Source organism: Capra hircus, chromosome 6 (genome assembly GCF_001704415.2).
Source record: "Capra hircus breed San Clemente chromosome 6, ASM170441v1, whole genome shotgun sequence".
NCBI classification, from domain to species: Eukaryota; Metazoa; Chordata; class Mammalia; order Artiodactyla; family Bovidae; genus Capra; species Capra hircus.
In genome coordinates this window covers 113,281,269-113,305,501 of record NC_030813.1, presented here as the reverse complement: position 1 = coordinate 113,305,501, position 24,233 = coordinate 113,281,269, and the positions used below count along the sequence as shown (strand labels likewise).

The 24,233-nt window shown below is 50.0% G+C and overlaps 1 protein-coding gene across 1 annotated transcript in view; it reads right to left on the bottom strand.

Moving 5' to 3' along the window:
* LOC102171400 (epididymis-specific alpha-mannosidase-like) overlaps window positions 1-24,233 on the bottom strand; it is a 64,407-nt gene that overhangs the window by 18,573 nt on the left and 21,601 nt on the right. The window contains exons 7-8 of the mRNA XM_018049957.1: window positions 13,403-13,601; window positions 10,136-10,326 (exon numbers count right to left, since the gene is read on the bottom strand). Coding sequence (XP_017905446.1) covers window positions 10,136-10,326; window positions 13,403-13,601 — 390 coding nt within the window. The remainder of the gene's footprint in view (window positions 1-10,135; window positions 10,327-13,402; window positions 13,602-24,233) is intronic.

The following is a 24,233-nucleotide window of genomic DNA, read 5'->3' as shown; positions in this document are numbered from 1 at the left end:
AATAAGTGCTGATAACCTGCTCCAGAAAAGCCCCATACACGGCCTATTACTTGTCTGCACCATGTAGGGTTGGATGACCTCCTCTTCACAGAAGGGAAACTTGAGTCCCCGTGAGGTGAAGTCACTTGGCCACCCACTCTGATGGATACTAAAGTCAATCCCCTTCACCCCCCGCACCATGACTAGTCCTGGCAGCAGTTCTTTTTAGTGCCTATGAATGTCATGAGCAGTGTGGCCCATTTCTGACTAGTGAAGAGACAGTTGTAGGAGATCTTCAGCCTCGGTTTTCCCATCTGTACAGTGGGGACAAGTAAGATGCAGAGTTACAAACAACTTCCTTTGTGGCAGCACAGAGCCCAACAACTTATGTGTATTATTGATTTGGATATAGGGTTCTCATTTTCCAAGGAGGAAATTAGAGTTCAGAGAGGGCAAGTCAATAGCCTGAGCTCACAGAACTGAGCTGAGATTTGAGCCCAGCATTGGCTTGCTGGACATCAATGCTACTCCACTTTGCCCTTTTCTCTCTGCGGCAATCTGGCTGTATATCTTCCTTAACCACAAGCTTGACCCAGGCAGGCCATGGTCCTAGCCTTGGGGCAGCTTCATCATGCATGTGTCTTGCGATCAAAGGCGACCTTTGTGCTCTCATCTATAAAGTGGACATGTAGTGACCAGGGACTGGGAGGTGTGCTGACCTTGGGGAAGAGGAAAAGTTAAAATTTTACATAACCTCCTGCTCCTTCTGCCTCTATAACTCAGCATGCTCCTTGCAACGTCTGGATCATATAGGTCATGTAGTCTCAGAAAGTGGGGACTCACAACACTAGGAACTGGATCATATTTCACTCACTCTTGTCCTGCTCTTTGCAATCGCCCAGTCCCCTGCAAATGCACTTAACCGTCACTGTGTATAAAAACTCTGTATGGCCCGTGTTCGGGGCTCAGAGCTTGGAGTGTTAACTCCTCTGGAAAACCTGAGTTCTCCAACTCTCTGAGTGTGGTGCTTGGTTTCTCGAGTACTGGTTTCTGCAACATTTCTGGAGGCCCCAGCAAGATTGCAACCATTCCATCCCCTGAGCCACCAGACTGGGTGCTCGGCTGGGTTGGAGTGGAGGAGCCCCGAAACGGATGAGGTGGCACACCACCTGATGGTATTCTGGGTTCTCTTTCGGACCAGCGTTCTGACTCTCCACGTGGCTGAGCCCTGTCCGGACTCATTGGAGGAATGGACCAACTCACTAGGGACGGCCGCAGGATTAAGTGAGGCCCCGCGGCCAGTCCCCAGTCAGGCCCTACCCTAATGGGGAGAAGAGGAGACTGATCACCTCCTTGGAGATCCCAGGAAGGGAGCATCAGATAGGGAGACCTGGGGACTCAGGAGAAGGGAGGTATTGTGATAACCTCTTGAATTACTGTCTATGCATGATCGCTGATTGAAGGAAGTGGAAGTGAGCTACGCCGTCCTCAGACTACAGAGCCTGAGAGCATCCTCTGCAGTTCCGTGACAGCCTCACAAGGCTGAAAGGCAGGGCCAGCCTGTGGGGGATTTGATCCCTCCCTGTGAGGCTGGTCTGGGTTGGTAGTTTATACCGACCTGCCAAAGTTCAGAGGCATCTTAAATCTCCCTCAAGAGAGCAGCCAGGAGGATGAGACAGGAATGTGAATGAATGTCATTCGCTTGTGCTTCCGGCTCAGTTGTGTGGCTTCACGGCCTTCATGGCTACGGAGTCCGTGTGGGCCCTAACTTGCGGTTCTGTGGTGACCTCATGTGGCTCAAGGCGGTGTCTGCTCTGAGGGACCCAGTTCCTCATTGTGAGACAGAACTGGATCAGGGGCGTATACCGATCTGCCAATGCTAAGAGGCACCTAGGTTCCCCCAGGGACGCAGCCAAGCAGTCACCTGAATGGTATTCTCTTTTGATGGGCCACCCACCCTTGCTTGTCTTTGCACCACTGACTCAGGGAGGGATATACAGTGAGGGAGAAATTATTGGTTACTGGTTTTTCTTCTGTCGACTGACTCCTTGAGCTGACAGGTAAGAGATTAGGTTTTCCTCAAAATCCCGCCAGGTAGATTACACTTGTCAACATAGGTGGCAGTTCCTCTAAAGCAACAGTATTACATTGCATGACAAAGAACTTTAAGAAGGGCTTTGCAGGAGATTACAGAGTCAAGATGACCCCCAGGAAACTTAACTTACGTGAGCTCAGTTGGCTGCGCTTTGATGTTGGATGGCTGCCAGAGGGCGGTCCTGACCTTCCCACTGCCCAAGCAGTGAACCAGGTAGTCACTGGGACTCCAGGCTTCTCCATCCATGGGATTTTACAGGAAAGGGTACCGAGGTGGGGTGCCATTTCCTTCTCCAGAGGATCTTCCTGATCCAGGGATCGAACCCAGGTCTCCTGCATTGCAGGCAGACGCTTTAACCTCTGAGCCACCAGGGAAGCCCCCATACATAGAACCCTGGCTTCTAATAGCACAGATCCTGCCCCCATGGGCAAGATTTTGCATGAACGGATAGGGACAGAGTAGGGTATTTGTTCCCCAACCAGAACTCAGAAAAAGAAAGAAGAAGAGAAAAAACATATATTCCAGGGAGACCCAGTGAAAGACCCACAGCTGCCCCCGCCATACATTCCCCTGACTCCAGATGCCCCGGCACAGTCAGCGCCAGACCCTTTGCCAGACAGTGCACCTCCCTCCATGTCCCCCGCACCACCTCATGAGCAAGACACCAGCCCTGAGCCAGTAGGGAAGCGGCTCCGTTCGGTCAAACAACCTAACCAGCTGGCCACAGCCCGTGAGACACCACTGCAAGAAACTCAAGGTCCTCAATAAGTGGATGAGGCTCAGTCCAGCCTGGACACTCCCTCCTCTATCACCAGCCCTTCAGCCCTACTGATCTCCTCAACTGGAAACACCATAACCCAGCATACTCTGATAAACCACTGGCTATGACTGACCTCCTAGGGTCCATTTTCCACACCCGTCAGCCTACATGGGATGACTGTCACCAGCCCCTTATGTCTCTCTTCACCACTGAAGAAAGGTGACTCATCTCAACAGATGCCCAAAAATGGCTCCGAGGACAAGTATCCACAGAGGTCTCAGATGCAGAAGGATGGGCACGAGAATTGATGCCAGAGATGAGGCCTAGTTGGGATTTCAATTTCAGAGAAGGATAAGAAACCCTGGGTCACTACTGTGATACCTTTCTACATGGATTTCAAGCAGGAGCCAAAAAGCCCACTAATATGTCCAAAATTACAACACCCGTCCAAAAAGGCAGATGAAATTCCCACCAATTTCTACGAAAAACGTGTGTGAAGCATTCCAGACATACAACCTGTTCGTCCCCGAGACAATAGAGAATCAACCGATGATTAACGCTGCCCTTGTGGCTCAATCCTGTGCAGACACCCAGTGAAAGCTCCAAAAGCTGGAAGGCTTCACTGGGATGAATCCCTCACACCGACTGGAGGTAGCAAATAAAGTCTTTGTGAACCTAGACCATGAAGCCCAACGAGAATCAGATAAATCAATGAAACAGAAAGCAGCCCTGCTAGCAGCATCACTGAGGAGCTCAGATCAAGCGAAACAGAATGTTCCCTCATGGAGAGGGGAAACTAAGAAGAGACCAGCTCCACACCACGACCAGTGCATCGCAGAGAGACTGGCCTCTGCAGGATTGAGTGCCACAGTCACAGAGGACATCTAAAGGGTTGAAGAAGTTTGGTCAATCCAAAAAGAAATGTACCAGCCTGAGCTGGCTCTCCAAAACCTTGTTGGCCTGGCCGGAGCAGAATCAGACTAAGGAAGACTGGGCTCGCTAATCCTGGTCACGATGAAAGTAGGAAGCCAATCAATGACTTTTATGGCGGATACTGGAGCTGAACACGCCATGGTAACCACACCTCTGGCTCCCCTCACAGGCCGAACAGCAGCTGTTGCTGGGGCCACAGGGACATGGCAGCCTGCTCATTTTGCAAGGCCCCATTCGTGCCAGCTAGGGGGCCATCTGGTGACTCATGAGTTTCTCTACTTACCTGAACGCCCCATTCCCTGGCTGGGTAGATAGTTACTGACAAACCTGGGGGCACATATCACCTTTGCCCCTGGAAAGCCTGCGAGCCTCACTCTGGGGAGCCAATCAGCTCTGATGAAGGCCGTGACTATGCCCAGGGAAGATGAATGGCATCTCTGCAACTTACGGAGGGAAAAAATAAATCCCACCATCTTGCTAATAGAATTCTCTGATGTCTGGGAAGAGAAGGAATCCCCAGGTTTGGCTACACACTATGCCCCCATTGTAGTGGACCTGAGGCCAGGAGCCGCTCTTGTTAGAAATAATATCCAGTACCTACAGGAGGCATGCCTGGGAATTCGGGACCACATCCAGTGCCTACAAGATGCCGAGGTCCTAACGGAATGTCAGTGTCCCTGGAACACCCCGCTCTTACCAGTCAAAGAGTCTGGAGGGAATGACCACTGCCCCGTCCAGGGCCTCTGTGACATCACCAGTGCAGTGGTCACCGTCCATCCAGTGGTCCCAGATCCCTACCTTCTTCTGCGTCTCTTGCCCTCTCACACAGGCTGGTTCACCTGCTTCGATCACAAGGCTACATCCTTCTGGCTCTGGCTCTCGCCAGCCTGCCACCAGCCTTTCTTTGCCTTTGAAAGGGAAGACCCACCCACTGGGAGGAAGACACAGCTGACTTGGACCCGACTGCCACAAGGCTTCAAAAACTCACCTACCCTGTTTGGTAAAGCCCTGGCTGAAGACCTTGCTGCCTTTTACAGAGAAACTTTCAATTGCACCCTGCTCCAGTATGTGGATGTCCTGTGGCTAGCCAGTCCCACCCAGGGGATTGCTGGAAAGGCACCAAATCCCTGTTGACTTTTCTCTCCAGCACAGGGTACAAGGTGTCATGGAAAAGGTCACATCTGTATATAGGAAATCAAGTACCTGGGGTTTGCCATCTGAAAAGGGCATCGGGCACTGGGACAGGAGAGGAAGCAGGCCATCTGCTCACTACCTCGGCAGAACACCAAGAAAAAAGTCCGTGAGTTCCTCCGGGCTGGATTCTGCTGGATCTGGATACTGAGTTTCTCTGAAATTGCCAAGCCTTTGTTGAAAGCCACAATAGAGTGGTAAGGACCCCCTGGAGTGGCAACCTTAACAGGAAAAGGCCTTCAAGGAGATAAAGAGACTCTAGACCACTGTTCCTGCATCAGGGCTGCCAAATGTGACACAGGACTTTAACCTTCTTGTACATGAGAAAAATCACACCGCAGTGGGGCTCCTCACGCAAACAGTTAGGCCACGGCAGCGCCCGGCCACATACCTGTCAAAGCGACTGGGTCCAGTGGCTGTGGGATGGCCACCATGCCTCCGGGCATTAGCTGCCACTGTGATTTTGGCCAGAGAAGCAGATAAGCTTACTCTAGGACAAAATATAAAAGTAAAGGTTCCCCATGTTGTTACTGGCCTGATGAACAGCCAGGGCCATAAGTGGCTGACCAACTCTAGGATGATTCACTATAAAGGACAGCTCTGGGAAAACAAACAGGTGCAACTCGAGACTGTGTGGACGCTGAGCTCTGCCACCATTCTACCCGTGTAAGTGGGAACCCCCTACCATAACTAAAAGGAGGTCACAGATGAAATTCACTCGAGCAGGCCGGACCTGATGGACATTCCCCGCCAGAACCCAGAACTGGAACTGCTCACTGATAAAAGCAGTTTCATCCAAGAAAGGCAGCACAAAGAAGGTTCTGCCATAACAACAACTGCCGAGAAAGTGAAGGCTGAGGCCTTGCCACAAGCGTGGTCAGCACAACGGGCTGAGCTACGGGCATTCCCCAGGTGCTAAGGCGCACCAAAGGGAGACGAGTCAGCATCTATACTGATACAGGTATGCCTTGGATATTCTACGTGTACATGAAGCCATTTATAAAGAAAGGGGACTATTGACAGCAGGGGAAAAGAGATTAAAAACAGAAAAGAAATCCTTTAGTTGTTAGACGCAGTCTGGAAGCCTTTCCAAATAGCAGTCATCCATTGTAAAGGCCGTCAGCGAGGAACTGATCCAAACAGCAAAGGAAAATTGGTCGGCTGACCAGGCAGTCAGGGAGGCAGCGACCCAGCCGATCCCCAGAGTCAGCCTGAGGCCACCTTTAAGGTCTTCTTGGCACCAGAATTGCCTCTGTCCCTGAGATACACGAAGAAAGAAGACCAATGGGCTCTAAATGATGGAGGAATAAAAGAAAAGGAGGGCTGGTGGACGCTCCCAGACCACAGACTCGTCCCCAGCAATCATGCAGTCCAGCTGGTAAAACAACATCATGAGACAACTCATTTAGGAAAAACTGTGCTGGAGAGCTTACTGAGCTGCTACTGTTTTGTTTTTAAGCTCCCGATCCTGTGTGCCCAGATCAGTACTAGAGGCGTAACTTGCACACAAAACAACGCCAGCCAAGGACCAAGACCTAACCCAGAGGTGCAGACAGTTGGGACTCTGCCCTTTGAAGATCTAGAAGTGGACTTTACTGAAGTCAAGCTGTATAGGGGCTATTAGTACTTACTTGTGGTAGTCTGCACCTACTAGGAATGGGCTGAAGCCTACCCCACATGCACTGGACAGACACAAGAAGTGTCCAAGGCCCTACTAAGAGACATAATCCAGAGATACAGGCTGCCTCGCTCCATAGGGTCTGATGATGGGCCAGCTTTTGTGTCTGATAATGCAAACTTTAACCAGAACACTGGGAATCGAATGGAAGGGTCCCACCACTTACAGGCCGCAGAGCTCAGGGAAAGCTGGGCACATGAATCGGACCCTCAGGACTACATTAGCCAAACACTGTCAGGAGACTCAGTTATCTAGGGTCGACATGTTGCCGCTAGCCTTAGTCTGAGTCAGATGTATCTTGTGGTCCTCAGGCAATTCTCTCCTTGAGATCTTATATGGGAAAATGCTCCCAGTGATAGGAAAACTCAAGGGAAACCCCCAACAACCAGCTGACCTGGAGGTGTACTGACCCGTCCAGGCTCTGGGAAAAGTCTTCCACCATATAGCCCAAGAAAGCTTAGCAAGGACCCTCCATTGTCCCCAAGTGGGCAATTGGATTCGTCTCTATCAGCCCGAAGATGAGCTATGGGTTAAAGACTGGAAAAAGAACCACTTCCACAAGATGGGACAGGCCCTCCCACTGTCGTCCTGGCAACCCTTACTGCTCTGAAAGTTACAGACTTCATCCCTTGGATCCCCCACACCAGAGTCAAGCAGCGGCTTCCTGTGATGGGGACATCTGGAAAGCAGTTCAGGACTCTGAAAATCCCCTCAAGGTCGGTTCCAAATACAGTGGCCCTCACCCACAAAGGGCGCTGAGCTCTGCCCTAGCCGCTTCAGAAGCTGACTAGTCAACGCACAGCAGAAGCTTGAGGATTGTTCCAGCCACACTCCGACAGCTGACTGGTCATCCCCCGGCGGAAGCTTGAGGATCTGGCTATCAAAACATCAGTGGATTTTCACTGTCAACCTTGGTCTTTATCCCTGATTGGAGTTACTGCTGTGCTCTTCACTCCAGGACTAGCTTCAGTCGCACTCCGGGACTGGGATTTGGGTCAGAAGCTGCAGTTGGCTGTCTGTTATCTCACTGAGTGGGAAGCCTCAGAGATCACGTCTCTTAGGATCAATTCTCCCTACTAACTAAATCGCTCACAGTATAGCTGACCCCTTTCACGATAGGCTCAGTTGCTATAGCCATGGCAACCCAAAGATGGGGAGGAAACCTTTTGCTAGTGTTCAGTTATCTGTTATGTGCAGGCTGCTTTGCAACCTTTTGCTGTCCCTTGCTGTAACAGATGGTGCCATTCCTTACCCATCACGCACCGGTCAACATTACAGTCAACCCTTGGAAAACTGCTTCCTTAATCATCAGCTTGAACAATGTATAGATAGCCAATCCTATAGGTTGGTCACCTACTGCCTTCTTAACCATGCGACGTAAATCCAGAGGCCTGGGCACCAAAATGTTCTCCATTCATGTCCCCCATTGCTGCTACCTTCCCCCCACCAGGTGGTCCAAGCCCCAGGGGTATCGTGATACCATGCCATCGCCATCATGCCCCCGTGCCTCCATTTACCCCCAAACACCACACAGACGTAATAAAAGAGAACAGGTGTGTCTGCAAATAAATGGAAAAACCTACTGGACAGGAACAATAATGCAGACAGACAAAATCACAGACCGACTTTGCCCTGAAAACTCAGGCTCTCAGTAGGACTCAGGTTACAGAGTAAACTCCCCTTTAGACCCTCGTCTGTACCAGGTTCTCAATGCAACCCATCGCCTTCTCAAAGACACCGTCCTCCAGCTGGTCAGGGATTGCTGGCTTTGCTTATCGTAAGGAGCGCCATGGTGCTTAGCTACACCAGTACCATTGACTAATGCCACAGCCATGGGACCTCCCATGTATTCACCCTTACAAGGGCCGGTCTTAAGGACAACTGAGTTAACTCAAAAGGCTCCAGAATGCTTTACAAATAATGCAGGAACTGAACCTGTAGGCAATTTAGCCACGGACCAATGTAATCAACCTTTAAAAGGTGAGTGGCCCACTCATCCTCCCACAAACACAATATGGTGCTGCCCCCATCAAGGCCTTTTCTTTGTGGGACAGATGCTTACTTATGCCTACCAGTCAATTGGATGGGTATCTGCATCTTAGCTTTCCTCACTCCGCCATGAATATTGCCCCTAACAGCCAGACTTCCACCTTACCTCTGGCAGCAAAGACATGGTCAAAAAGAGCCATCCAGTCTATACCTCTACTAGCTGGTCTGGCAGTTACTCCTGGGATAGGTACGGGAGTAGGAGGAATTGTTTCATCAACCACCTCCTACCATACACTATCCAAGGACTTCACAGACAACATTGAGAGAGCAGCCAAATCTTTAGTGGCTTTACAGGACCAAACAGATTATCTGGCTAAGATGGCTTTACAGAATAGGAGAGGACTAGATTTACTGACAGCTGAAAAGGGAGGACTCTGCCTCTTCTTGAACAAAGACTGCCGCTTTTATGTAAACCGATCAGGAATAGTCAGGGACACGGCCCAATATCTAAGGGAATGAATGATGAAAAAGAGAGAGGAGCTAGCAAATTCCTGGGGTCATTGGAACCATATATGGGCTGGACATCATGGCTTCTCCCTTAAACCTGTCCTCTTTTCATGTTCTTTGTGGCACTCTTGTTTGGCCCTCGTATTCTCAGTGCTGTTACCCAGTTCATAACCTCTAGAATTGAGTCCATAAAGTTACAAATGGTAATAGCTCAATATACCCCCTAAACAAAGGGGAGCTTTGAATATCCTACCAAAACACGAGATGATGCTTTCTACAGTGAATGATAGAAGCATCAGGAGGTGGGGGAATGCAGAGGATAAGTTAAAGTTTTACATAACCTCCTGCTCCTTCTGCCTCTGTAACTCAGCTTGCTCCTCGCAACGTCTGGATCACGCAGGTCACGTAGTCTCAGAAAGTGGGGACTCACAATACTAGGAACTGGATCTTATCTCACTCACTCTTGTCCTGCTCTTTGCAATCTCCCAGCCCCTGCAAACCCACAGAGTCATTCCTGTCCATGTTTAAAAACTCTGCAGCCTCTTTGTTTGGGGATCATAGCTTAGAGTGCTAACTCCTCCAGGCCTGCCAGCGTAGTAAACCTGACTTCTCCAACTCTCTGAGTGTGGTGCTTGGTTTCTCAAGTACTGGCTTCTGCAACAAAGCTCAGAGAGGGAAACTCAGTAGCCTGACGTCACAGAACTGAGCTGAGATTTGAGCCCAGCCTTGGATTGTTGGACATCAGTGCTACTCCACTTTGCCCTTTCCCCTCTGGGTCAATCTGGCTCTGAATCTTACTGAACCACAAGCTGAACCCTGGCAGGCCATGGTCCTAGCCTTGGGGCGGCTTCAACATGTACAAGTCTTGTGACCAAGGCGACCTCAGTATTCTCATCTGTAAAGTGGACCTGTAGTGACCAGGGACAAGGAGGTGTGCTGACCTAGGGAGGGAGAAGCCCAGCAGGGTCCAATCCTGACCTGTCTCTGGGAGGCATTGCGTTACCTCGGAGACTGCCCAGCGGAGCTGCTGGAGCTGCTGCAGGCCCCAGGCCGGGTCCAGGAACCGGTGGGGAGCCAACAGCACGTAGCGTGTGAACATGGACTCCCCAGCGTACAGCAGAGCGCTGGCTCTCCTCGCCAGCCCCTTGAGACCACTTCGGGAGGCATAGAATCCGGTCCAGGCGTGAAATATTTCTAGAAGCAAAAGGTCAGTAGTTGGTGTGAGGTCCTGCCCATGGAGGCCCCTGAGCCTCATCTGGGAAATGCTGAGGAAGATGAGGTCAGAGACAGATCTGCCTAGGTCCCCAGGGACACAGCCTAGGTCAGAGGAGTGATCTCAGGGCTCCTGGTCCAGCCAGGTCAGCAATGGTACAAGATCCCTGGATGGCTGGGCAGCTGGCAGGGTCAGGCTGGGCTGAGGTCCGGGCACTGAAGCACAGTGATGACAAGAATTCAGTGTGCACCTGAACCCTTGGTACGGCCTGTGGGGAAAGGCCCTGAGTACCTCAGGGGAGGAGGGAGAGGGATGAGGGCGAGGACTGAGGGACCCAGAGGGGAAGAACTGGAGTGCTGGCAGCCCCTGTGTGCCTCTGGAGAAAAAGTGGGTCCTGGAAGGCATGCATTTCAGCAGTTCTCTCTGGATGCTCAGCAGGGAAGGATGGCAGCAGGGTGGGAGCTGGGAGAGCCCTGGAGCCTCTGTCCTGACCCTGGACTAAGAGTGTGAGGCTGGTGGAAGGGGCGAGAGTCTGAGCACCTTGGGGCTGGGATGTGTCTCAGCAGGTGGTTCAGGGTTCCTGACTGTTCCCTCCTCCTGCCTCCTCTCCAGGCTGGGTTGTGCCTCCATTCTCTGTTCTTCCCTCAGAGAACCTTGGCTAGACAAGGAAGGGAAGCCAGGAGGACTGAGGAAAGGCTACAGCTGGAGGGGCCAGACACAGGAGCCCTCCGCAGCTCTTCCCGGAAGCTGAGCACACAGGTCAGGCACCGGCTCACCACAGCCTCAGCTCTAAGCAAGGACCCAACTAGACAAAGCTACCAAGATAATCCTGCACTCAGATCAGGACCAAGTCTCCTCCTTGCACTTTAGTCTCTGACTAAATGGTGCCTTTCTAGAGGAAGGCTAAGTGGCCACACCCACCTTGCTTTTCACTGGACCTTTCAGCATACCTTCCCACCCAGACACAGACACTCCTTCCTGCCTCCTGGTAACCAGGCCCACATTCTCTATCTCCTCCCACCTCAAGTGTGACCACGCCCACACGGCAGTGTCTCACCCACCTCAGTTGGAACCCCACCCACATTCTTGTAGCCCCTCTCACCTACTCCAGGAGCCAGCCCTCCCCTAGTCTGATGAGGTCCTAAGGGAAGTGTCCTGAGAGGTATGTAGCTCCCCTTTCTCACCACTCAGGCAGAAGATCAAGGCCAGAGAGGCACTGCAAATCCAGGTCTGGGGCAGTCAGGGTGGCACCCAGCCCGGTACCAGCCCTGCAGCTGGAGGCCCATCCTGCTGTCTCTTCGGAAGGGAAGGAAATGAGAAGGTTGTATTTGAACTGCCATGTGAGGGTCCCTCCAGTCCTCTGAAAATCCATGTTATGGATGACAAAACCAAGCCTCAGACGTCACTTACCCAAAGCCACCCAAGCCGGTGGGGGCAGGAGCTGCGAGCTCAACCCAGGTGAGCATCTGAGTCACCGCCTGGAGCCAGCCCTGCTGAGACACTGTGCCTGCTGGATGGTGAGGGTGGGTAGGGGACAGGCCCTGGAGAGGCGCAGCTCAGGCACCCTGGTCCCCTGGAGGACGTTCAACCAGTGGATGCTGCTGTGAGCCTGGGTCTCCTAACTGTCCATGGAGACAGACACCTCACCTTTCCCTTCTAAAATGACCTGTCCTGCTGAGTAATCCCACCATGGACCTATGGCTGGGCAAACCTGGCTGGGAGGTAGGGCCTGATCAGGGTCCCTGGGCTGCCCTGGTTCATGGGGTCCCCCCATGCTGATACCCCTCAGCTCCTCTTTTTTTTGGAAAAGGGGAGCAGGACAACAAGGTTTCTTCAAGGTTTCTGGCATTCCTTCCAGTAAGGGTATCAGATGTTCAATAAATTGGCCAACACCATCCCCCGTGGATGCCCTGAGCAAGGGCTGGACTGGGCTGTGGAGGGCATTTCTGTCTCCCCAGCTGTCAGTGGGAGGCTGTGTGTGCATAATTCTTGTCTGGCTTACAGATAGCAGAGCTGGACCTTCTAGAGGGGGTCCACTTGGAGGTGGGTAGGGCTGGACCGGGAAGAGGCACTGATGCTGGGCTTCCTTCAGGGCATCAGGCCCCGGGCTAGCTTCCTCAGCATGGAGTGCCCACAGCATGTCCAGGATGGCGCCTGGCCTCCCAGGATGGAGATGCTGCTGTCAGTGTTAACAGCTGCATCTGCTGAGCCCTGGCTCTGGCCCAGGCACTAGGCTAAGGGCTCTCCTCATCTCACTTCATTCTCACACTGGATGCGCTAACCAAGATAAGCGTCCCCGCTTTCCTGACACAGAACGGTTCCACGGTGCACACAACCCACCACAAGGCTCAGTCCACGACCTTTCACCCGGAGCCTTGCCGGCCACAGCCAAACCCGTCCTGGCCTCCAGGACACAGGTTTGTGGGAGACAAGGTCCCCCAATAATGCCTCTGTGGCAGTAGGTGAAAAGCGGGGCCCTGAGGGGAAGAGGAGACAGCTGATCGAGACGTAAGGTCAGGAAAGGCTTCCTGGAGGAGGTGACATGCATGCATGCTCAGTCGTGTCCGACGCTGCGGCCCCATGGACTGCAGCCCACCGGGCTCCCCTGTCCATGGGATTTCCCGGGCAAGAATCCTGGAGTGGGTTGCCATTTCCTCCTCCGAGGGATCTTCCCTACCCAGGGGTCCAACCTGCATCTCCTGTGTCTCCTGCATTGGCAGGTGGATTCTTTACCACAAGCACCACGTGGGGATCAGAGGAGGCGACACTACAGGACAATTGGGACTTTGCAGGAAGAGGAGGTGGGCACGGGCCAGCCCTCTGGCAGCACTGCAATAAAAGGCAGAGACGGGACCTGCTGCGTGTGGACAGCGTAGAGGCTCCGGGAGCTAGGAAGTGGGCAGAGTGTGGAGGGCGTCAGGCAGGAGGGTCAGGGCCTGTACCTCCCCCAGGGCCCCTAGCAGGCTCCAAGCAGAGGCCTGAGCAGGCACTGAGTTTGGGGGCCCCTTTCCTCCCTGGCACCGAATCCCTCCCTGATCCCCCACCAGAGGCTCCTACCTGAGGAATAAGGCAGGAAGTCTTGGTGGTCTCGGACCTTCCAGGAGAGCTGGTGAGTGTGCACAGCCTGGAAGTAGTTGCCCAGCGTAGCGTACTGCACCGAGATGCCGTGCTGGTATGTGAACTTGTTGACCTCCTCCATTACACGGTCCATGTTGGTGAATTGCAGTGAGGCGTTGAAGAACTGCCTGTCACATCCCTGCAGGCCCGGGGACAGAAGCAACGCCCTGCCCTTCTGGGTGCAGAGCCCAGCCTGCACGTGGAGAGCCCCTCCTATCCCCATGACCACACGTACTCCCTGCGGCGGGCATGGATCCTGAGCCCTGTGCTGGGTGTGTCTGCTCTCTGCCATGTTGAGGGTGTTTCCCCAGCACTTGTTTGTCTTACAGCTGCAGCTTTGTACCCTTTCATAACATTCCCCAATTCTGCACACTCTCCAGGGCCACCTTTGGCTGCTGAAATCTGATCTCTTTGTCTATGAGACTGGTTTTGTAAAATTCCACATAAGTGTGATGATTTAGGTTTTGGTTTTCTGTGTCTGACAGATTCCATTTCCTGACAATTTCTTAAATCCCAGCACTGCTATTAGTTATCAATAAGCTTGATTATGATAAGATACTAAACAAGAATAAATAGCAGAATGGCTTGCTTGAATTTACTGACTTTAATTGCATCCTCAGAAAGACGTCAAAGTAGAAAAACTGATAAATTCCTGGAAATATATAACCTGCCCAGTCTGAATTATGTGTAAATAGGAAGCCTGAACAAATGGATACTAGAACCAAACTGAGCCAGGATCCAAATACTTCTCAAGAAAGCAAAGATCAACATTCAGTGCCGATGTCTATCGAATGTTGAAGAAGAATTTATACAAATCCTTATTCAGTCAGTTCAATCACTCGGTTGTGTCCAACTTTTTGAGACCCCATGGACTGCACCACACTAGGCTTCCTTGCCCATCACCAACTCCCAGAGCTTACTCAAACTCATGGCATCGAGTTGGTGATGCCATTCAACCATCTCCTCCTCTGTCATCCCCTTCTCCTGCCTTCAAATTTTCCCAGCATAAAGGTCTTTCCCAATGAGTCAGGTTTTTGCATCAGGTGGCCAAAGTGTTGGAGTTTTAGCTTCAGGATCAGCCCTTCCAATGAATATTCAGGACTGATTTCCTTTACTATTGACTGGTTTGATCTCCTTGCAGTCCAAGGGAATCTCAAAAGTTGTCTCCAACACCACAGTTCAAAAGCATCAATTCTTCGGTGCTCAGCCTTCTTTATGGTACAACTCTCATATCCATACATGACTACTGGAAAAACCATAGCTTTGACTAGATGAACCTTTGTTGGCAAAGGAATGTCTCAGCTTTTTAATATGCTTTCTAAGTTGGTGATAACTTTTCTTCCAAGAATCAAGCATCTTTTATTTTCATGGCTGCAGTCACCATCTGCAGTGATTTTGGAGCCCAATAAAATAAAGTCCTTCAGTGTTTCCATTGTTTCCCATCTCTTTGCCAGAAGTGATGGGAACCAGATGCCATGATCTTAGTGTTTTGAATGTTGAGTTTTAAGCCAGGTTTTTCACTCTCCTCTTTCAGTTTCCTCAAGAAGCTCCTCAATTCCTCTTCACTTCTTCCATAAGAGTGGTGCCATCTGCATATCTGAAGTTACTGATATTTTTCCAAGTAATCTTGATTCCAGCTTCTGCTTCATCCAGTCTGGCATTCTGCATGATGTACTCTTCATATAAGTTAAATGAGCAGGGTGACAATATACAGCCTTGATTTACTCCTTTCCCAATTTGGAACCAGTCCATTGTTCCATGTCTGGTTCTAACTGTTGCTTTTGACCTGCATACAAATTTCTCAGGAGGCAGGTAAGCTGGTCTGGTATTGCCATCAAGGATTCGGGAATACAAATCCTTGTTGGTCTCTTTTACAAACTAGAAGGGGACTGAAAGGTTTCAATATAATTTTACAATGCCAAGATTACCCTGACACCAAACCAGGCAAAGAAGCCTCAAGAAAAGAAAATTATAGCTGAATATATCCTAGGAACATAGATGCAAAAATCCTCAACATATAATAACAAACAAAATCAACAGTATTGAAGATGATATTGCATCATCATAAAGCAGAATGCAAGGAATTTATTCCAGGAATGTAAGGCTCGATCAACATCCTTAAATCAATCAGTGAGAAAATGTGAGATAAAAGTTATAGGATCATCTCAACAGATGCAGAAAAGGCATAAGACAAAATTCAAATTCCATTTGTGATAAAAACTCTCCTCAAAGTGGGTGTGGATGAAAATTACCTCAACATAGTAGAGGCCATATATGACAAACTGACAGCTAACACCAACTCAAGGAAGATTCCTGATTCCCGGGAGATCAGGAAAAAGACAAGGATGATCCCACTCACCACTTATTTAATGTGGTATTATAAATCAGAGCTGCAGCAATTAGTAATGAAAAAGCATGGAAATCAGAACAGAAGAGATAAAATTCTCACTAATGGCTACTGTAATGATGTCATAAAAATAGTGACTATAGAAAACCCTAGAGACAAATCTTAAAATTTTTTAAAATATAAACTTATTTATTTTAATTGGAGGCTAATTACGTTACAATATTGTATTGGTTTTGCCATACATTGACAAGAATCTGCCACGGGTGTACATGTGTTCCCCATCCTGAACCCCCCTCCCACCTCCCTCCCCATCCCATCCCTCTGGGTCATCCCAGTGCACCAGCCCCGAGCACCCTGTATCATGCATCGAACCTGGACTGGCAATCCGTTTCACATATGATAATATACATGTTTTAATCCATTCTCCCAAACCATCCCACCCTCGCCCTCTCCCACAGAGTCCAAAAGACTGCTCTATACATCTGTGTCTCTTTGCTGTCTTACATACAGGATCATCATTACCATCTTTCTAAATTCAATATATATGTGTTAGTATACTGTATTGGTGTTTTTCTTTCTGGCTTACTTCACTCTGTATAATAGGCTCCAGTTTCATCCACCTCATTAGAACTGATTCAAATGTATTCTTTTTAACAGCTGAGTAATAGTGCATTGTATATATGTACCACAGCTTTCTTATCCATTCATCTGCTGATGGACATCTAGGTTGCTTCCATGTCCTGGCTATTGTAAACAGTGCTGCGATGAACATTGGGGTACACGTGTCTCTTTCAATTCTGGTTTCCTCGGTGTGTATGCCCAACAGTGGGATTGCTGAGTCGTATGGCAGTTCTATTTCCAATTTTTTTAAGGAATCTCCACACTCTTCTCCATAGTGGCTGCACTAATCTTAAGTGAATAACAGCAGTAAAGTTGCAGGATAGAATATAAACAGACACAGTCACCTGCTGACTAGTGTTTCCACATACTAACAACAAACCATCAGAAAGAGAAGTGAAGGAAGCAATCCTCTTGATAGTTCCATCAGAAAGGTAAAATGCCTAAGAATACGTTTCACGGAGATGGTGACAGCCCTACACACTGAAAACTAGACGACGCTGTGATGATCAAAATGGAGGAAGACATGAGTTAAGTGGGAAAATATTCTGAGCTCATGACTGCAAGAGGAGGGCTGCGTTTTCCAAAGCAATTTACAGATTCAAGGCAAAACCTTTTAAAATTCCAATGACGTTTTTCACAGAAACAGAACAACCAATCCTAAAACTTATGGGAACCACAAAGACAGTGAGTGGTCAGAGCAATCTTTAGTAAGAAGAACAAAACCTGAAGCACCGTACACCCTGATTTCATACTTCACTTCAAAGTCATAGCAATCTAAATAGTCTGGTACCGACAATAAAAGATATAGATAGATCAATGGGATAGAATAGAGAGCTCAGAAATAAAGCTGTGTGTATATGGTAATCACATTAAAGCAAAAAGGCAAGAATATAAACTGGGGAAAGGACATCTTCTACCGGAAATGGTCTTATGAAAACTGAACATCCTCAGGTGTAGAATGAGGTTGGACCACTGCTGGACATGGTACTCAAACAGTAAGTCAAGTTAATTAAAGACTTGATTGTAACTCCTGGAACTACAAGGGCTTCCAGAAGAAAACATACACTGTAAATTCCTCATCATCAATCTTGATGATGAGTTTTTGGATTTGACATCACATGGAAAGAGAACACAGGGAATAATTAACAAGTAAGACTACATCAAACTAAAAGCTTCTGCACAGCAAAGAAACTTCATAAATAAAGACAGCCTATGAAATGAAACAGTTGCAAGTCATAAATCTGAAAAGGTATAATACACAATGTATATAAGAACACATATAGATCAGTGCTGGGAAAACTGGTCAACCACTTGTAAAAGAATGAAACTAGAACACTTTCTAACATGATACACAAAAATAAACTCAAAATGGATTAAAGATCTAAACGTAAGACCAGAAACTATAAAACTCCTAGAGGAGAACATAGGCAAAACATTCTCCTACATAAATCACAGCAGGATCCTCTATGACCCACCTCCCAGAATACTGGAAATAAAAGCAAAAATAAGCAAATGGGATCTAATTAAAATTAAAAGCTTCTACACAACAAAGGAAACTATAAGCAAAGTGAAAAGACAACCCTCAGAATGGGAGAAAATAATAGCAAATGAAGCAACTGACAAACAACTAATCTCAAAAATATACAAGCAACTCCTGCAGCTCAATTCCAGAAAAATAAACGACTCAATCAAAAAATGGGCCAAAGAACTAAATAGACATTTCTCCAAAGAAGACATACAGATGGCTAACAAACACATGAAAAGATGCTCAACATCACTCTTTATCAGAGAAATGAAAATCGAAACCACAATGAGGTACCATTTCACGCCAGTCAGAATCGCTGTGATCCAAAAGCCTACAAGCAATAAATGCTGGAGAGGGTGTGGAGAAAAGGGAACCCTCTTACACTGTTGGTGGGATTGCAAACTAGTACAGCCACTATGGAGAACAGTGTGGAGATTCCTTAAAAAACTGGAAATAGAACTGCCTTATGACCCCACAATCCCACTGCTGGGCATACACACTGAGGAAACCAGAATTGAAAGAGACACATGTACCCCAATGTTCATCACAGCACTGTTTATAATAGCCAGGACATGAAGCAACCTAGATGTTTATCAGCAGACGAATGGATAAGAAAGCTGTGGTACATATACACAATGGAGTATTACTCAGCCATTAAAAAGAATACATTTGAATCAGTTCTAATGAGGTGGATGAAACTGGAGCCTATTATACAGAGTGAGGTAAGCCAGAAAGAAAAACACCAATACAGTATACTAACACATATATATGGAATTTAGAAAGATGGTAATGATAACCCTGTATGCAAGACAGGAAAAGAGACACAGATGTATAGAACAGTCTTTTGGACTCTGAGGGAGAGGGAGAGGGAGAGGGTGGGATGGTTTGGGAGAATGGCACTGAAACATGTATAATATCATATAAGAAACGAATTGCCAGTCTAGGTTCATTGCAGGATACAGGATGCTTGGGGCTGGTGCACTGGGATGACCCAGAAGGATGGTACGGGGAGGGAGGAGCGAGGGGGGTTCAGGATGGGGAACACGTGTACACCTGTGGCAGATTCATGTTGATGGCAAAACCGATACAGTATTGCAAAGTAAAATATAAAATAAATAAATAAAAGACCAAAATAATAAGTTTGGTCTTTTCAAAGACTTCCATTTAAAAAAAAAAAAGATTAGTTGTAATAATGAAAACAATCCAGGTAAAAAAATAGGCAGAGGTCCTGAATAGATATTTGTCCAAGGAGACATGAAGATGCCAACAGATACAGGAAAAGATGCTGAACAAATCAAAACCACACAGAGCTACCACCTCACACCTATTAGAATGGCTATTGTCTAAGTGAAAAGAAACAACCAATGTACATCAGGATAAGGAGAAATTTAAACATTCATGCACTGTTGATTTAAAAGTAAACTGTTTCAGCAGTAATGGAAACCAGTGTGGAGGTTCCTTGAAAAACTAATGATAGAGCTACCACATGATTCAGTTGTTATGCCCAGTGTCCGAGTCCCCAAAACTGAGAGAATAAGACATCCACAGCAATGCAAAAGCATAAAGGGGTTTCTTGCTAGCTCGACCTAGGGTTCAAGTCTCATCCAGTGCAGTGGAGTCTTGATGAGAGCCCCAAGCTCTGAATCACATCTACTTTTATACAGACGGTTCTTTGTTCCTGTAACAGCATAGCTGATTGGTTAAACCGTACATGCGCGTGGGGCTTTTAAACCTCGCATCCCTATCCGGATTGGCTCAGGTCTGGCACAGGCGGGGGGCTACGGGGATTTTTTTCTGATTGGTCCAGCTACGCTGCCTGCGGGAGTTCCCAGTGCCTCAGCTTTCCTAGAGACTAAACCTCAGGCCTAGCCTGCCCCTTAGAGCCTGTCCTGGCTTCAGTTTGGTCCTAACACAGTCATCCCACTTCTTTGTATTTATTCAAAGAAAACAAAAACACTAACTTGAAAAGACTTCTGCAACCCTATGTTCATTGCAGCTGTATTTATAATCGGCCAGAAATATGGAATCAACCTACATGTGCATCAATGGATGACGAGATCAAGAAAATGTCATATATGTACACAGTATTATTCAGCATGAAAAGAGGAAATCCTGCTGTTTGCAACAGCACGGATGAAACTTCAGGGCATTAAGCTCAGGAAACAAGTCCTACAAGGAAAGATGAAATACTATATGGTCTCAGGTATACGTGAATCAAAGGAAAACAGAAAATACGTGGACAATAACGTCATGTATGGAGAGAACATATGGGTAGATCCAAAGACAGGGGCTGCAGGGTAGGCTAAATGCTTGACAGGGGTCAGAAGTTATGTTTCCATCTGAGGAACAAGTCACAGTGAGAGGGTAACAGGCAGGAAAGCCAGAGGTCTCCAAATGGAGGAAATAGCCTGCAAATGTCAGACATATTTTTCTCTCTTAAGCGGCAGGAAGAAACAAAGTAGCGATATTTTTCCTTCTCTATACAAATTTAAAAGGAGGTTTCTCTTAAAATTCTGTGTTGCCATGACAGCTGGTTTCACCTGAAGTTAACAAATGCCTTTTCTTACAGAAATGTTTATCTTAGGCTCTGCTAATGTACTATGCATTTACCCCAAACTCTGATGTTATACACCGATATTGTTCCTCTAATCTATGTAAATAACACTATTTGTATGGTGTTCTGCCCTTCTTCAAGATTCAAGTTAATCCTTTTATGGTCCAAGATGAACCATTTGGAGCCAAGATTATTCCAAAATACATCCTATGGGTGAGGGGCCTGGTGCCGTTCTAAGTTTTGAGACATTCCTTTCTTTCATTAACAGACTGCTGATAACTATATAACTGAAAGGTCAGGGGAGGTCAGGATGAGAGGTCAGGGCAAGGTCAGGCGTGCTGAGGCATGTCGGGACATGTCCCAGCAGAGGGCGCTGCAGACAAGCCCCGGAGACGGCCCAGCAACCAAGCCGACCAATCAGGAGCCGACACAAAGCCCTCGCCGTCCAATCAGGAACCGACACAGAGCCCTTGGACACCAATCACCGCTGAGCCCGCGTTTTCTTCCTTATATGGGAGGCCCGGCCCGGACTATAAAACCCTTCCCCACCCTCACAGACTCCGCAGACTCCCTCTACCCGGCAGACTCCCTTTGCTTCGCAGACCCCCCTCGCTTCCTTGCTTACCCGCCCCCGGGAGTTCTGCCCGAGAGCGACCGCCCAATAAAAGGCCCTGATCAACGGTCTATAGGGGTGGCTCCTTCTTCCCGCGGCGTTTCTTACATCTGGCGCCCAACGTGGGGCTCGAGGTGAGGGCTTCCGGCACTCGCCGTTGAGGCCCCCTCGAGCTCCACCGCCGTGGTAGCCCCCCGGACCCAGGTGGCTGACCAACCCCCCGGACAGCAGGATACGGGTTAAGTCCCTTCGGCTTTGGAGCCCACCCTCCCTGGCGACCACTTCCTAGGACCCAGTAACGGGTGTGCACTTACTGGGCCCTCCCGGTCACCAGCTCGTGAGGGAGACGTCCCGAACGGCTGTGTAGACCTCCGGCTTCGGCCTTCCTCGGTCCCCAGCTCGGGAGGGAGACGTCCCCAACGGCTGTGCGGATCCTCCGGCTTCGGCCGCCTCGGTCCCCCAGCATGGGAGGAAGACGTTCCGAACGGCTGTGCGGATCCTCCAGCTTCCCTTGGCACCCGAAGACGTTCGGGCAGCGGGGGTTAGTCTCCGTTTGGTGATCGCCATGGGATCGACGGCCTCCAAACCCGATCCCCAATATTCTACCCCTTTAGAGGGCCTGCTGGCTAACCTGCGGACCCTAAAACTAAAGGGATACGTCCGCCATATTGGCTCACAATGGCCAGCCACAGGGACATTTGACTTTGACGTCCTCCGTGATTTAGATAACTACTGCCGGAGAACGGGAAAATGGTCTGAGGCCCCCTGTGTTCAGGCCTTTTGGGTGTTGCGCTCTTGCCCCACCCTGTGCACCACGTGCACTCCCCACCAAATCCTGCTTATCCTGGCTCCCCCTATTCCACCCTCCCGGGCCAAACCAGCTCCTCCCGTCTCTGAGTCCTCTGCTTTCTCTGTTTCCCCGGAAGATCTGGTGGCCCCTCCTCCCTATACCTCTTCCAACGCCCCTACCCCTTCCACTCCGGTTTCTGCTACCTCCCCTTCCATTCCGGATTCTCCTACCTCCGCTCCCGCCCCCGAGACTCCACCACCAGTCCCGGATCCTCCGGCCCTTAACCCTATCTTGTATCCTCCTCTTCCCCCCGTCACTCCCTCCCCTTCCCGGGTTAGCTCCCACACTCGCTCCCACAGCAACCCTCCGGGAGCCTCCCTTCCCCCTCCCTCAGCCCCACTACTCCGTCTCCGACAAGTAGCTGGAGCTGAGGGTCTAGCCCAAGTCCATGTCCCCTTCTCCCTCCAAGACTTAGCACAGATTGAGGCCAAACTGGGTTCATTCTCCTCCAACCCCACTCAGTACATTAAGCAGTTTACTGGTCTGACCCGTGCCTAGCCTTGACATGGCAGGACCTATATGTCATCCTGGGGTCCACCACCACCCCCGAGGAAAGGCAGGCTATCTGGACGGCAGCCAAGGCTCAGGCCAACCAGCGGCACTATGCCAACCTCTCCCCCGAGCGCCTCCCAGGGGGTCAGGCGGTTGACCCTGATTGGAACTACCAGGAGAGGGGTGGTGGCCAGCTGCGAGTACGCTATATGATCGAGTGTATCCTCGACGGGATGGAAACGTCCTCTCACAAGGTTGTAAACCTCCTCAAACTAGATGAGGTGACCCAAGGGCCCGACGAAAACCCAGCCATGTTCCTTAATCGGCTGACCGAGGCCCTTGTCCAATACACCAGGCTGTCACCTGAGTCCCCTATCGGGGCGGCCACCTTGGCCAATCGTTTTATTTCCCAGTCTGCCCCTGATATCCGGAAAAAGTTGGCCAAGGCCGAGGACGGCCCTCAGACCCCTATCCGAGACCTGGTAAAAATGGCTTTTAAGGTCTACCATGCCCGGGAGGAAACTGCTGAGGCCAGCCGGAAGGCAAGGCTCAAGCAAAAGGCTGAATTTCAGGCAAGCCTCCTAAACCAGCAAACCCAGGCCTTGGTAGCGGCCCTGCGGCCGGCGGCAGGCTCGGGGCCCCAAAACCCCCCTCCGGGGGCCTGCTTCAAGTGCGGCCAAGAAGGGCACTGGGCCAGGATGTGCCCCAATCCGCGGCCTCCTTCCAAGCCGTGCCCGTTGTGCAAACGACGAGGACACTGGGCTAGTGACGGTCCCCAGGCCTCTCGGGTCTCGACCTCTAGGGGCCGGGGACCAGAGCGCCCCAGGGAGACCTCCTGCCCTCCTTCGGCTTTGGAGCTGCTGAACTTCAATGGTGACTGGCGCCGCCCAGACTCGGGGACCCCAATAACCCAAGCCGAGCCCAGGGTAATGCTCCAGGTAGCGGGTAAGTCCATCAATTTCCTACCTATTCGGTCCTTCCCTCTTTTGGAGGCACTTTACGTCCTTCCCAGGTTTCGGTTATGGGCATTGACGGCCAACCCTCGTGTCTGCTCCAAACCCAACCACTATCCTGTCAGTTAGATTCCGGTCTATTTACCCACTCCTTTCTGGTCATCCCCTCCTGCCCTACTCCTCTCTTGGGAAGAGATATACTGGCTAAGCTGAAGGCCACTCTTCAGTTAGCTCCAGGGTCGGCTCCCACGTCAGGGGCCTTCCTAATGCTATTGGTTGACCCTCCAACCCCTTCTGTTAATCCTGAGGTCTGGGACACCCGAGTCCCGGTGGTGGCTCAGCACCACCCTCCAGTCCTCATCCGGCTAAGGGACCCCACCTGTTTCTCAGCCCGGTCCCAGTTTCCTTTGTCTACTTGCAACCTCAGAGGGCTGAAGCCCATCATCGACCATCTCATGGGACAGGGTCTCCTGATCCCCACGACCTCCCCCTGTAACACGCCCATCCTCCCTGTTCGGAAGGCTTCAGGAGACTACAGGCTAGTGCAGGATCTCCGCCTGATCAACGCGGCAGTGATCCCTGCCCATCCACTTGTCCCTAACCCCTACACCCTCCTTTCTTCCATACCTCCTCAGACCTCCCATTTCACAGGGATGCCTTTTTACCATCCCACTTCACCCACATGCCCAGACATCGAACCTACCGCTATCTGCTGGTCTTGGTGGACACCTTTTCAGGATGGGTCGAGGCCTTCCCCACAGCCCGGGAGACGGCAGCGGCGGTGGCGGAGGTCTTGACGGCCCATCTCATTCCCAG